The 14,808-nt window shown below is 41.3% G+C and overlaps 1 protein-coding gene across 2 annotated transcripts in view; it reads left to right on the top strand.

Moving 5' to 3' along the window:
- Positions 1 to 1,600: 1,600 nt before the first annotated feature.
- LOC102314026 (arylsulfatase I) overlaps positions 1,601 to 14,808 on the top strand; it is a 20,680-nt gene continuing 7,472 nt past the window's right edge. The window contains exons 1-9 of one of the 2 annotated variants that reach the window (XM_005918029.2): positions 1,601 to 1,915; positions 4,711 to 4,903; positions 7,386 to 7,525; positions 8,744 to 8,893; positions 11,010 to 11,084; positions 11,182 to 11,356; positions 11,703 to 11,939; positions 13,226 to 13,372; positions 14,177 to 14,315. In XM_005918029.2, the coding sequence (XP_005918091.1) occupies positions 4,727 to 4,903; positions 7,386 to 7,525; positions 8,744 to 8,893; positions 11,010 to 11,084; positions 11,182 to 11,356; positions 11,703 to 11,939; positions 13,226 to 13,372; positions 14,177 to 14,315 (1,240 nt within the window). In that variant the 5' untranslated portion in view covers positions 1,601 to 1,915; positions 4,711 to 4,726. Of the gene's footprint in view, positions 1,955 to 4,710; positions 4,904 to 7,385; positions 7,526 to 8,743; positions 8,894 to 11,009; positions 11,085 to 11,181; positions 11,357 to 11,702; positions 11,940 to 13,225; positions 13,373 to 14,176; positions 14,316 to 14,808 lie in introns of both variants that reach the window. The other variant, XM_042219041.1, reaches the window with a different exon arrangement.

Genomic DNA, 14,808 nt, shown 5'->3' with positions numbered 1-14,808 from the left:
AGAAAAAACAGTATCATTTGAAGAGGGATTTCAGAAAGGCTCCATCCAACAAGATAAAAGAGTCTCACTAGATTTTGCTAAGATATTCTGAATAACCAGTCAGTCAGTCATCCATCCATGGACAAAAGTGGCACCGCTTGGAGAAACATGATTTCTCTTTTAACTTTCAAAATAAATTAAGGGGCCAAATGAAACAGCTCCATGTCTTGAGTAACACAGCCTCTGTGGCGCCCTTGTTTTGTGCTTATTGTCTCTATGAGTGTAAAGTCTAATATCTAAAGACATCACAGCAAAACATCTGAGCAACCTTCTCTACAAAACTTTGCCAGGTTTGAATTTAAATCAAACAAACGTCTCAGTTATATAATAAAGTAACTGAGCGTTTTAAATGAAAACCGTTTCCAAATGTGACAATCCAAAGCTGGAAACAAAGATTAAAACGAGCAACTAAGCACTATGAAGACCTCATACTGATGACATGTGTTCTTGTTTTGTAAGACCCACCGTCTACAATGTAGGTACATTTAGAAATAACAGACTCCATCTGGACACAGACTTCTAAATGCCACCTTTCTCATATTTGTCTGCACACGTGGTCTTTAGATGTTTGGTATTATCCATTTTTTTCTGATTTTTAATAAGGGTTGAATGGAGCTGGGTTTTTTTTGTTTTTTTTAGTCTAGCATATTTTCCTGCCTCATCCTGAATATTTTGGGATCACTTGATCCTTATTTTGCATTTCTGGCTTCCTGCGAGTGCCAGCGGACTCCTTTTGCCTGTAACAGTCCGGTCTGCAGGCAGGCTGCTGGGCTGAAGTCCTGCCTTTATTCCCGGAGACACGAACAAAGTGACGGTGTCAGTATTGACACTACAAGAAACACATTAAAGAGACTTAACGCCGTTGAAAGAAACGGCATTTATTGCGGCTTTATTACCGGTTTCCATAAGCGTTAAGTTACAGAAATAAAGTCAAGAAGAGCGGATGTTAAGCTGGGAAATTTCCAAATTAATACAGAACTTAACGAGAGCTCTTAACGAAGACTGTTTTTGTTTGTTTGTTTGTTTGTTTTTAGCAAATATTTCATCTGGAGCAGTCCTTGAAGTCCTGTTATTCTGCAGCTGGACAGCCTTTAGGCGTTTTTTTTAATTATTATCTAAATAAAATTCAATTCAATTTGTCACTGGGACATAAAAATGCCATACATCAACAAACAACTCCGATAAAACTCCTTTATAACGTCTACCGACTACATACGTTTTTTTTTTAAAGATTTGAATTCAGGATCTGTGATATTTAGCTAAATTTAGGTCATAATACACCTCACCATATGACTTAATTATTATATACTGCCTACTAAAGGGAAAAGAGTCCCCAACGAAAATGCTGATTACAGGACAGGAAGTTAATTCACTGTTTATCAGGAACATTTGTTTAAGTGATATCAGAGTTGTATTTCATTAATAATGCTTTATTATGACAGTTTACACGTTCAGCCTGTTGACGTTATCACGGTTCATTTACGGCCCTGCAGTGGTCACTATGGTAACTGGAGGAGGTTTCATTTCATTCACAGCAGCAGTTTAAAATGACTTGTGTGACTTTAAAATGACGAGTCGAGCGTATTTTATTTTGGCGAGTCAGGCCGGAGGTGGAAGCGCGTTTATGTGCGGCTGTCCTTCGCTCGTATTTCATCTGCGGGGAGAGAAGGCACTCTTCAGACTGGAGGAAGGAGGCTCTGGTGGAAACTCAAAGGACATGCGGCGTCTTTTGCAAACTTTTCTGCAAACCAGGCGTTCTCCGAGCTGAAGAAGAAGAAGAAGCCGAAGGGTGAGGAATGAACTGAAGAGGAAGAAGAAGGAGAGAGAAGAGGAGGGGGAAGAAGAGCCGTTCACTCCCATTGATCCTTGTATCGAGGTATTGATTCAGGCCTGGCTTTGAAATAACACAGCAGAGGTGAGGATAAGATGAACGATGCTGACTTGAGTTTTCTCGACCTGGATATACTCTGATACCAGACTTAATATAGTATTATTACAGTTTTATTATTATTATTATTATTTCTGATAAATACTGCATTTAAATATATACTAACTCCATCAAAGCAAAACTAGGTTATATAAGGTTAGTCAGAGCTTACTCTGCTTCTTTTCCCATGAGTACCTGTATCTCACCAGTAGTTGGAAACCAGTACTCTACAATCAAGCTGAGACAGCTGCTTTTCGTCAGCTTACATATAAAATCAACATTACATGGTCTTCTTGGCTTTCACGTTAATAAACATGTCGTAGATGATACAGATAAAACAGTCTGAGGTTACCCTTCCTCTTAAAGAGCGCTCGGTTACAGTTTGCGTTGAGAAAATAAAGATTAGAGAGTTTAAAAAGATCCTTTTTGAACCTTGTTACTATTTAATGTCATGGATAATTTAATATTGTTTAAACACTGGCAATTCGAGGAAGTATCAAAGAGCATTCGGGCCTTGTAAAGGTTATTTTACACATCTATTAACAAGTGACTCACTCATCAGATCAGTCAAGACTGACAGCGGTCCTCAGTGTGAGCCAGCAGAGAGACGCACTCACCAAGATAAAGTAAACAATGGGCTACACATCGGACAGTTGAAGAGAAACATGGCACACATAGTTCTAAAATATGTTTGAAACTCCATGAATGTGGTCAAGTATTTCACAATAAGCCATTTTCCAGCCAAGAAGGCGGGCTTGTTTAAAAAAAAGAAATTATTGTTCAAAGATGTTGGTCAGTTAGTCTTTTTACAGCTTTATAAGTTTATAATTAAATTGTCACCAGGTTACAAAATAACATTTTACCCACTGGTTCCCCCGTCTGCAGCTCAGACCTTCACTGACCCGCGTAAACAAGCTAGTTTTCGTGTCTGTATCATGTTTTTTCTGGCTCTGGTGGGAAGTTGAGGGTGTAAATATGCATGCAAACATCATTGGCCTGCATTTAATTAACAAAGTGACTCTATTTCACCTTACTTAAAACCAGTATGTGCATTTTCTTGCTGTGTTTCAGCATTCGGTGAGCAAAAATGTTTATGTTTATTAGCGGAAGGCCAAAACATTGTTTAGGTGAGCACCAAAAAGTTTTATATGCAGGGAAATCCTGTGTACTTTATATACCTTATGATCCATAATAGCATCACATACGTTATTACTCAATTTAGATTTAGATTTAAATCTGAAAATTCAACTTTATTTATACAGCACCAAATCACAACAACAGTCACCTCAAAGCACTTTATATTGTAAGGTAGACCCTGCAATAATACATACAGAGAAAACCCCAACAATCATATGACCCCCTCTATGAACAAGCACTTTGGCAACAGTGGGAAGGAAAAACTCCCTTTTAACAGGAAGAGACCTCCAGCAGAACCAGGCTCAGGGAGGGGCGGGGCCATCTGCTGCGACCGGTTGGGGTGAGAGAAGGAAAACAGGATACGTTTTTGATCAAATGTAGTGGAGTACTGTCTGCAGTTATTCATGCTGAGAGCATGGAGCAACATTTACATGAAATCTGCCGCATTTTAAGATCGTTCCAAATGAAACGAGCATCAGCTTTTCTGTCACGATGTAAAAGGTGGAAAGATGGTTTGTCTTAGTGGTGGTGGGATAAAACTAATCAAGGTTTAGATTGTGATTAAAGTACAGAGAGACTCACTCATTTGCTTGCTATCTTTCTTTTTGGCCGTAAATCTGACTCCTGATGCACATGCTGTGTTTCCCACGCTACAGAGAAATCTGTCTTTCTTTCACTAACATCACACCGCATAATGTGAAAACACTGACAGCAACAGAAGTTAGAAGTCAGTGAGGGTTCACTTTATTCAGATTGTTTTACGGGTGAAGGCGTGGGTGCGGTTTTGGAAACACCGTCAGCTGCTGACCAATCAACTTGCCTTACATAATCTCTGTTGTCTCTGGACCATCGGGGCATCAGTTAGGTTACTTCCTGAAAAAGCGGTTTAAACTGAAAGAGAGGAAGTTTACATGAACATGAAAATCTGGCTGCTCTGAGGAAATACAGCAGTGCAAACACAGGACTGTGATAGCCATGCATTTCAAGTATTAGAATTAATTCAGGCAGTTTTTCTTTGTGACCATCTGAGAAACACTAACCGGAGTTTGCTGGAAAGGTCTGATACGTGACATTAGAAAGCGTGTAACGTGCTCCAAGCATCGGTGCATTCCTAAGCGCGACCGTGATCATCCAGCTGTTATAACACCATATCCCCAGTGACAGAGGAGTTTATCCCCGTTTGACACTCCTAGGGTGTAAAATGTGAAATAAATCAGCAAATGATCAAAGAAAAGTAATAAAACCCTCTTCCAACACTTCCAAATGCCCTGTTTCTGCTCTCTCTTGGTTCCGGGTAATATTCTAATCGTTTTTCTTTATTTTTTTTATTCATGCTACTCAGTTCCAGAGATTGTAAATAGCTGAAAGCCCTCCGCGGAGTTTCAGCTCTCTGTCCACCAGATGGAAGTGTTTCAGATCACATTTGCAGCCAAGTTGGCAAGTCTGTCTCAAATGTGGTTTCGTGATCTACAGTCAGTCACCCCACTGATGGCAGGGTTGTGTGAATTTGTGCTGAGTCTAACATTTTTGAGCTACTCTTCCCTGGTGTTTTGTTCGTAGAAGTTGTGGCCATATTGTCATATTCTTGTTGTCGTTCTTTTCCGCAGAGCTCCTGCTGTAAGGATGCAGGCTGCCCCTGCTGCTGCAGCTGCGGCTCTGACTGCGCTGAGTGTTTTGCTCACCCTCGACTGCCTGTCGGCTCATCGGCCCCCGAACAACCAGATACAGCAGCAGACTGACGAGACGGCGCAGAAGAAGAAGAACCAGCCGCACATCGTATTCATCCTCACCGACGATCAGGTGTGTGTGAGAGTCGTGCGAGTGCGTTTTCTTGAATCAAAATGCTTGGACGGTGCCACTGAAACGAGGAAACACATCATAGTATTTACATAAATATATATTATTGAGGATAGAAATCAAATCATTCCCAAAACATTTACAACCATATGTGTGAAAGTAGCTGAAAAATCTGGTTTATAAGCAGTGAAATGAATTAAACAGCACGCATGAGAGCAGACTTAACGCCTCTCTGAGTATAACCTCTCTGATTTAAACCTGAATTTCAATTTGGCAAGTCCATCTCAAATGTGGTTTCACGTATCCACCGCATGAAAACAGATGTTACAGACAAGATATTCACAACTTTGGAATCAAGACCAGAACCCTGGATTTCAGGTTAGTCAGTCATAAGTTGTCGTTTTGAACTGGGGATTATTTTTAGTCGTGGACGCCGATAGCTGCAGGTACCACAGAGACACACTCCTGTTGTGCTTGTTTAAACTCAGTATGTTGCACCGCAGTGTCATTGAAGACTGTGTGTGGCTAGGTGCTCGCGTGAAGTCCTCCCAAAAAACCAACAAACAGTGAGGACACTATGCGTAAGTCAGATCGATTGAAAGTTTATACACGCATTAGAAGCACGCACAGTGGTCAGTTTTGATTGTTTCTACGTACTTGGTATGGTTCGACTTCTTCGTTTTCGCCACGCAGCAGCTCAGCTTAAGGATCAAGATTACCACACACAGAAGAAAGAGTAACCCACAGACCCGGTGACAGCTGCAGCCTTTTGGCAGTGACACATGAATCCACAGGTCCCGTCACGCTTACTTAAAACCAAGCAGATCCTCTCATAGAAAGTGTAAGACATACACGGGTCCAGCCTAAAAGTTACACAGCTTGACCTTCTTGACCTTCCCACGTGTGGGACTAATAAAGGTTATCTTATCTTATCTTATCTTCTACTTCCTACATAAAATACTACTCTTGACGAGCAGCTGATTTTGAGATGTCTCTGGAAAGGAGGTCTTTCCACTGTTTTTTATTAGCTTGTTTTGTTTTCAGTTTTTGTTTTCTGAGTGAAGGACCTCCATATTGGAGTAACTGTTTGTTCACTTCCTGTGATTTCTTGTTTAGATCACATTTAGACTGCTTAGCAACCAAATGTTTTGCTGCTGTCTGTACACCTCTGTTAATTTTCTCATTACACTGTTGGTGAAATTGACTTTTTGCTAGCTTAGCTTTGATTTTGCATAATTGCTGCAAATCAGAAATGCTACATTACCAAGACAGCGCAGGCTGCTAGGAAGCAAGCATCATGTCATCGGTGAGGCCAGGTGAAGTTAAGGCTACGCTTTTGCAGACTGGTCCTTACTAAGACCAACTTAACAGCTAGATCAAGTTTATTACAAACCATTTTATGTGCAGAGCTGTGCATAAGTCTTGAGCCGCACAAAATTTCTTTAAATGTTGGCACGAAAATGGGAAACAAATGCAGCAATTTATTGAAAGGTGCAAACATGGAAATGCAGCCTCAAATACAGTCTGTAAGGCAAAAACAGAGTTTCTACAAATCTGATGAGCTTGAAGTCAATATTTGACATCACCATCTTCATTCTTCAACACAGCCTGAGCTCTCTTAGGCAAGTAGTCTTCAAGAAAAGTGCTCCAGCCTTCTTCTTTGGATGTTGGCTGCCTTTGGCTCTGCAATCTGTCGAGGTTATCCCACATTGCTTCATTAAAGTTGAGGTCTGGGCTCTGGGGAGGCCAATCCATCACTGATAGTGTTGCATTGTGTATTGTGTAGACACCTGCTGTTCACATCTCTCCTGACCTGCTTCATACTGATGACAATTTGAAACTAAATTTTTAAATTCTGAATTCACTTCTTATTTTGTTCTCCACTTCTCATGTTACCTCGTTTTTTTTAAGGACACACTGCACACCATGGCGCGATGTCCCAAGTTTTTGGCTAATGGCGCTGTGAGAATGTCCTTGCTAACGAAATGGGAACAAATGATGTATTTTGGGACAGGCTATTAGAAAGAAAGTGCTTAAAGCTAAGCTATTTAAAACAGGTTGTTTTCTAAAGTGGTCTGTTATGTGCGGACACAACACTGGTTCATCCCTTGAGTTATGTGCTGTTTGTGATGGTTAAATGATTTATAGGTCATTGTTAAGTTTCTCAAGAAGCAGAAAGTATTGTTTCCTACAGTATTGTAACAGGACCCAGCATCTTAAAATGACTCACAAGCCTTAAAAACCAACCAGTGTGGGGCTGAGTAATGAAGCTTCTCTGGAACTGTTGCAACACTGTTTCCAGCTCACAAACAAAACTGTACCATAGAAAATACAGACAAAACAAACACAAGGAAAGGCAGGCGGCACACACCTGGACCCATTACTTCCTTACAGTATAGTATAGGAACCACTGAGTATCTATTTGGCAAATTAAAGTGACACTCTAAAACACAAAGTCTTTGATGCAATCATGAATCTGTTGCAGGGTTTCAATGATATCGGTTACCACAACCCGACCATCAAGACTCCCACTCTGGACAAACTGGCAGCAGAGGGCGTGAAATTGGAAAACTACTACGTTCAGCCGATCTGCACGCCGTCGCGCAGTCAGCTCATCACCGGCAGGTACAAACACACCTTTACCGACCTCCTACAGTAAATATCGGAAGTCTTTACATTAAATTTTGACAACATTTAGCCCAGTCTCTTAATAAACTGTCTCATGTACACCAATACATATTGTTTTCTCTTTGTTTCAGTATTTTAAAAAAACACTTAAAAAGATCATTATCTTATTATCAAAGCCGTCCGAATATTGACTCATTAATTAATTTATAGCATGTAACTGCTATAATTCATATCCTCTGGTCTTATTTGTCTGGATGTACTGTCAGATTGTTCCATTTTAATGGTAAGAGATTTACAACATTAAGCCATTACCACATTAAAAAGCGTTTGAAGTGCATCCACATTCTTTCCAGAACTTAAGCTACCCTGTTGATGGGTTAATTTGAAGCTTTGCTCTCGCGTCAGCGCTTTGAGTCTTGGCATTTTTTCCATTTTTCTTCCAGCTGTGCTTGTTGTGTCAGGTTTTCCTTTAGGATTTGTGCTCGGCAGTTATTAGCCAGCAGTTCTTATTTGTTGTGGGCAATACCTCCGCGTTTACACATTGTACTAATTGCATTTTCACCACATCTGTAGCTTGACATTTAGATTGAATGCTTTTTGATAGCACAATTCAATGAAATGCTCTTTGTACAGCACCAAATTACAACAAGAGTTGCCTTAAAATAAAACAGAGAAAATACCAACAATCATCTGACCCCTTTTCAGCAAGCGCTTTGGCGACAGTGGGAAGGAAAAACTCCCTTTTAACGGGAAGAAACGTCCAGTAGAGCCAATAATAAGCTTTCTTGAAGGCATCTGTTTTCTGTTGGATTTTGAAACTCCAACAAGCGGTTTTTCATTCACTGCCAATTGTTTTAATCCACACTCATATTAAGCCAGTTTTAAATCAACACATTAAATTGTGGGTCATTTATTTACAAGAATCTCATTTTTTAGGATACACTCTAAGCAGTTAAATTCACATGTTAGAGAAGCACAAGAATCACGTTAAAGAATTAGAGAGGGCTTTGAATGTGTGAAATGAGGAAGAAATGGCTGCATGTGAAGCTCCTGTTTCAAATGAGGTTTGAATAATGAGTTTATTGATTAGGCCCTGAGCTGCAGCCAGGATTAATAATGAGCTCCCCGCGTCTTCTCTGAGGCCAAACGGAAGCTCCTGCCTGAGCGGCTTGCCTGTTACAAACCCACTAACAGCTCTTTTTTTCTTTCTTCCAGATATCAGATCCACACGGGATTACAGCACTCCATTATCAGACCCAGACAGCCCAGCTGTCTGCCCTCGCACATGGACACTCTGCCTGAGAGGCTTCGCGAGGCCGGCTACGCCACACATATGGTTGGCAAGTGGCACCTGGGTTTCTACAGGTGAGAGGGAGCCTTCAGTATAACTTGGAGAAATATTGTTTGGTGAAAAGTCTGCTGACACAAAGATGGTGGAGAAACAGTGATGCAGTCATGATTCAGAAGCTGGACTACTTAACTTGAAGTAATCTTTTTCCGTATGACTTTATCAATTTTTCATATCATCGTGAAGGAATCTTGGCCCACTCTTCTTTACAGGAGTGCTTTGCTTTGCTGGTATTTGTTTATGTACCGCTGCCATGACAATGCCTTGGCATTTCTTTTGGATTGGGGTCTGGGCTTTGACTGCTGCCGTGCTTTTGATCGCTGTCCTTTTGTGTGACACAATTTGGGCCAAGCTTTAGCTGTCGAAGAAATGGCCTCACATCTGACTCCACAGTACTTTGGTATACAGAGGGGTTCGTGGTCAACTCAATGACTGCAAGCTGCTTAGGTCCTCTGAGCAACCCAAATCATCACCCCTCCAACACTATGGTTGACAGCTGATATGAGATGTTGGTGCTGATGTGCTGTGTTTGGTTTTACCAAATGTGATGCTCTGCAAAATGACCAGACATCTACACTTTGGTCTTGTCTGTCTAAACAACATTGTTCCAGAAGTCTTGTGGTTTGTTCAGATGCAGCTTTGCAAACCTAAGCAGTGCTGCCATGTTCCTTTTAGAGAGAAGAGGCCTTATCCTTCCACCCCAAACAAGCCATACTTTTTCAGTCTTTTTCTAATTGTACTCTCATTTACTTTGACATTTAACATGCTAACTGAGGCCTGTAGAGTCTAAGATGTAACTGTTGGGGTTTCTGCACCTTAAAGCGAATTTGCTGGGACTTATGGACCAATGGATTCTTATGGAAGCAGTAAGGGTTCACTTAGTTTTTCACACACTACTTCTGCAATTTGACTTTGTTTCTTGTAAGTAAATAATAACATGGTGTAGTATGTTATTATGTGGTGTTGTTCAGCTGACTTTGAATTTACCGGATTTTAAAAAGTGCTAAGGACAAGAAGATTTTTTAATTATGTCCACATTCTTAAAAACGTAAAAAGATACTCTGCTTTTTTTTTTCATGACTAGTTAAAATATGAGATGACGCAGGACGGTCTTTCTGTTTATCTCAGCTGTGACATACTGTGTTTTTAAAAAAGAGACCAGTCCCTGCCGGCCTTTCTGTCTCCACACACCTGGCTAAAGGTTTCAGGGCTTTGGTATGATGCATGCTGGCTCACAATTATGGTTTACTTGGACTCATCATAATAGTTTATGTAACTGTTGACTGCACCTGTGCTTTTCCTGCTGTGACAAGCAGAAGTATGTAGCATTATAAGTTATGGAAATTTGCAGGAGTTGTTGGACCAAATTTGGTCCACAGCTAGACCCCACAGTGGTCCTAAGCAGTGGGGGGTTATTTTTATTAGTCAGAACCTAAAACGGTTTAGTTAACCAATATATATTAATAGCTAACTATTGCTGTTAGCCATTTTACATGTATAAAGACCGCTCAGTAAAACCAATAATTTTTTAAAATTAAAAGTGTGTATGGTGATGCATTTTTTGAGTGACGCATTTTAAGAAATGATCAGTGTAGCGTGGAAACAGTACAAATCAATCATATACGTCTAAATATAACGCAGTGAGGCGCCTACAAGAAATGACCTGTCCAATAGAAATGTTCCACTGTTTAAAATGTTATCTGTGATATGTTTTTATAATCAGCCGGAAGAAGGCCACAGGCTGAAACTTGCCAGACAACACAATCGGTCTTTATTCTACAGTTCGCTGGAGCTTTAAACTCTCCTACAGTTGAACTGAGTTGGCATAGTGCTGAACACTCCCTACTGTGCTTATTCTGTACAACAGACAGCATGAAGAGAAAGAAACATGGCTATTCAAGCTAGAGAGCACTGAATGATCTAACTTACTGGAGTTAGTGGACGGATATCAAGTAAAAGGGAACAGCAGTTATCAGGTTCCTGACTTTTATCAAGACGTTTAAAGTCATCGGCCATCATTTGTGATCATTTCTTCTATAAAATGGTCCACATTGCTCAGCTGGTTGTTGGGGTGTCAGGCTTGTATTACAAACCCTCCAAACATCTGTAATCAGTAATCTTTTTTTCCTTTAGGAAAGCGTGTCTGCCCACCAGAAAAGGTTTTGACACTTTCTTTGGTTCGTTAACCGGAAGTGTGGACTACTACAGGTAAATCACAACTACTATTATTACCTGTTTTCATGATTGCTCTCTGTCTTTTTACTGTGTTTACTCCAGTAACTCACATTTCTACATCTGCGTCTAGTTATGAATCGTGTGACGGCAAGGACTTGTGTGGCTACGATCTCCATGACGATGAGGGCGTAGCGTGGGGCCACGAGGGGAAATACTCGACCACGCTCTTCACACAGAGAGCTCGCAAGATCCTGGAGAGTCACGACCCTGCAGAGAGGCCGCTCTTCCTGCTGCTGTCCTTCCAGGTACGGCGCTGAGGTCGTTACATTAAACATCTGTAGAAGATGGGTTACGTTAAAGCCAATCAAAAAGTTTAAAAAAAAGGGGTGTAGGGGGGATCAGAGGGGCCAGTGTTCACAACAGGATGTGTTTGCATGTCATGTTTGTTTATGTCTGAGTGTGAGCGCTCAGAGAGTGCACAGTCCACATTGAAGTGTTTGTTTGTTTGGCTTTTTTGAGACAGTTTGTTCAAACAGACTCAAAGGTTTTAATTCAAAACACGCCGCCCAGATGTTTGTTGTTTACGGCTGATTTTGGATGGTTGATAGAATTTAAAAACATGTAATAATATCCTGTAACGTTTCCCTTCAGGCGGTCCACACTCCTCTAAATCCTCCAGAGTCCTACATCTACCCCTTCCGGGACATGGTCAACGTCCCCAGGAGAAACTTCGCCGGCATGGTTTCCACGGTGGACGAAGCGGTCCGAAACGTGACCTACGCCCTCAGAAAGTACGGATACTACCGAAACAGCGTCATCATCTACTCCACCGACAACGGCGCTCAGCCTTTCACAGGCGGGAACAACTGGCCGCTGCGGGGTCGTAAGGTAAAATAACTGCACGGCGTCTAAGCATAGGCTTCATAAAAAGTCCACATAGTCATAATGACGTCTCTCACTGCTTTGTGAACTGCTGTTCTGAATGTGAGAGTGACAGAAAATAAGGCACAGTCAGTAATGCCTTTTTTAGCTGGAGAAGACACCCCCTGGTGGCCATTAAAACCAGTGCAAGTTTAAGGTTATGGACAATCAGGATCTTGCAGTCATCTTTTATATACAGTCTGTGACCAATTAGGAAATTGCCCTCATAAGATTTTTATTTCGAGATGAGTCTGACAAGCTTAATATGGGATGTAATGAAAGAGCTACAGTCCAGAAGATTGGTTTTAAATGAAGAAACACAATAAATGTCCTTTTATCAGCTTTGTGATAATATTATTACGGCTGTAGTCTGGTTAAATCATTTCATTTAATACCTACATTATAAATGTAGAACCACTTGCAGGTGTAGGGGGCGTGAACAACATCGATCTCTTCCTTACTCTGCGGTGTCCTGCAGGGACACATTGACTTATGCCATTCGTGTGGATTGACATGCAGCAGCGTCCTAAGCAGACTAGGGTTGGATGATCTGCTCCAACTGTCCACTTGTCCCCCTGTGTGAGCGCCAGTAACAAATGACTTCATCGCTGCTGCAAAGCATTAATGTCCCACAATCCACCCTTGGTAATGCACACCATGTGGTTACACATGACTGTCTAAAATGTATCTACAGTAGGCACAGTTGGCAAATCCAGGTTGGAAAATCACCAGGACTGATTTTTAAGGAATCTTTTATAAGTGGGGTTTATTTCACTCAACCTTAAAATAAATATTTTGTTTAACAAATGGGTAAAAATGACAATAACATACACAAACTTCTTTTAAATCAGAGAGCAGACTCCTTTTCTTAACTGTATGAGGATCAGCCGTGACCTATTTTGAGCCAGCTAAAACCCCAAAACACGTGCCTGGCTCTACTTTAGTCCTGTTGTTCTGCTAACCCATTCAGTCTTTTTTATATATGTAAAAATGGTGCTAAAGAAAGCTGCGCAGGGGTGGGTTGAGGAACACAACAAAGAGCTGAACTCTTTGCTAGGCCCTTAAAATTCTGCAGATGCCAAATGTGAAATGTAGGATGTGCAGGAACAAGACCGATGTGCAGACGACTCACAACCGAAGTATCCAGAGGCCTTTCACACGTCTGCAGTAGTTTTACAGATAACATATAAAAATCTCAGCTAACCAAAATGAAAGAGAGCAGAATGAAATTAAATGTGCTGGCTGTGTTTCAGGGTACATATTGGGAGGGTGGAGTCCGCGGCGTGGGGTTCGTGCACAGCCCTCTGCTCAGGCGCAGGAGACGAGTCTCTAAAGCTCTCATGCACATCACAGACTGGTTCCCTACACTGGTGGGCCTGGCCGGAGGAAACATCAGCCAGGTCAGTGGGCCTGTGTCAGAACAATAACCTGTGGGAGCCGTTTGCTTGTACTTTCTCGCACTTGTCTCTGATGTTTCTTCTTAGACAGTAAATATGGGAGGATAAAAGTTAAGCAGCATGGAAAAATGACTCTCTCCCAGTGTGTTACTGACCATTTTATTGTGCTATAAAACAGAGAGAGATACCGATACGAGCTCTTCTGTTACTGTAAACTCACCCCGTTCAGGATCTGTATGTTTTTCCAGTCGTCTTGCCAAAGAGCTCAATCTCTGGTCCCTCAGCTCGCTTACTGTCTCCCCCTAATTTCAGATTAAGTTTATTCGTTGTCATTATTAGAGATGAAAGTAGAGCTCTGCCTATATTCATCTCTGTGTTGGCCTCAGACTGAACAGTGCTACTGTAAAGCCGTCCCTACTTTTACTGTCATCTGGATAAATCAGCCGGACCTATTATGATAAGTGCAGCATTTCCAAACACTGGCCTCAAACATGCTTTGTGTTTTTGTTCGGATATAAATTACTTTCATTTCTAAGTCCGTGCAGTCTGTGTATAGTGTCCAAAAAGCTTTGTTGGCTTGATCTGTGGATAGATTTGCATTGCTGCCAGCAGATAAGCAATGCTTTCTTGGCTACAGGAAACGTAGTAATTCAAAAAGTCAGTGGCGTCTTTTACAAGGAAATTACTTATTCTTTATTTGTGTCCAGTAAATGTATGAGTCTTGCTTCTGGTATTTTTAGCAGCATACCCGTCATTACCCTGCTCTGTAATCTCTTACTGTAAATGAAGTGTTTGCCTTCCGTTCAGAGCCAGGGCCTGGATGGTTTTGATGTTTGGCCCGCCATCAGTGAAGGGAGGGAGTCGCCCCGTAAGGAGATCCTTCACAACATCGACCCTCTGCACAAATCTCCAATTGAAAAGAAGAACCAGGACGAGGAAAACTGGGGTAACTACAGGGGCAAAAAAAAGTCCATAAAGGACTTTTTTTAATGAGGTGTGAACAAAAAGGTCCAGGAATGGGCACGTAGGAATCGCAAGACTTCCTCATATAAATTTGGCTGGTTTCCAGTTTGAGGTCCTCTTCTCAGGAATTTCCTGACAGCTTTTTTCACAACTGCTAATTTTAGATCGCTCCCTGAAAGTCTGACTACTTTAACTGGGATTTTACCTCAGACCTCAAACTCAACTCAAAAAAAGACCAAACAGTAATTTTTTGTTTCAAACTAATCAAGATTGATGAGATCTGGATCTACAGCTACAGCTGAGCAGTTTTCAGCTGAAACCTCTAAAGTTTCCAAGCCGGAAACATCCCAAAGTAACGTCAGGTGAAGAGGCCAGGATCAGGCTCTTCTTTTTTCAAGAATCCATTTCCCAGTGTGGACTTCTGCTGTAACGCCCTGATTCATTTAAGGGAAACTGCCTGAACTGTGGCCATCACG

The sequence above is a fragment of the Haplochromis burtoni genome, unplaced genomic scaffold (assembly GCF_018398535.1).
Source record: "Haplochromis burtoni strain Fernald_Lab_line unplaced genomic scaffold, NCSU_Asbu1 Contig_27, whole genome shotgun sequence".
NCBI classification, from domain to species: domain Eukaryota; kingdom Metazoa; phylum Chordata; class Actinopteri; order Cichliformes; family Cichlidae; genus Haplochromis; species Haplochromis burtoni.
Note: the sequence above shows the minus strand (reverse complement) of the source record. Positions and strands in the feature narration are given on the sequence as shown.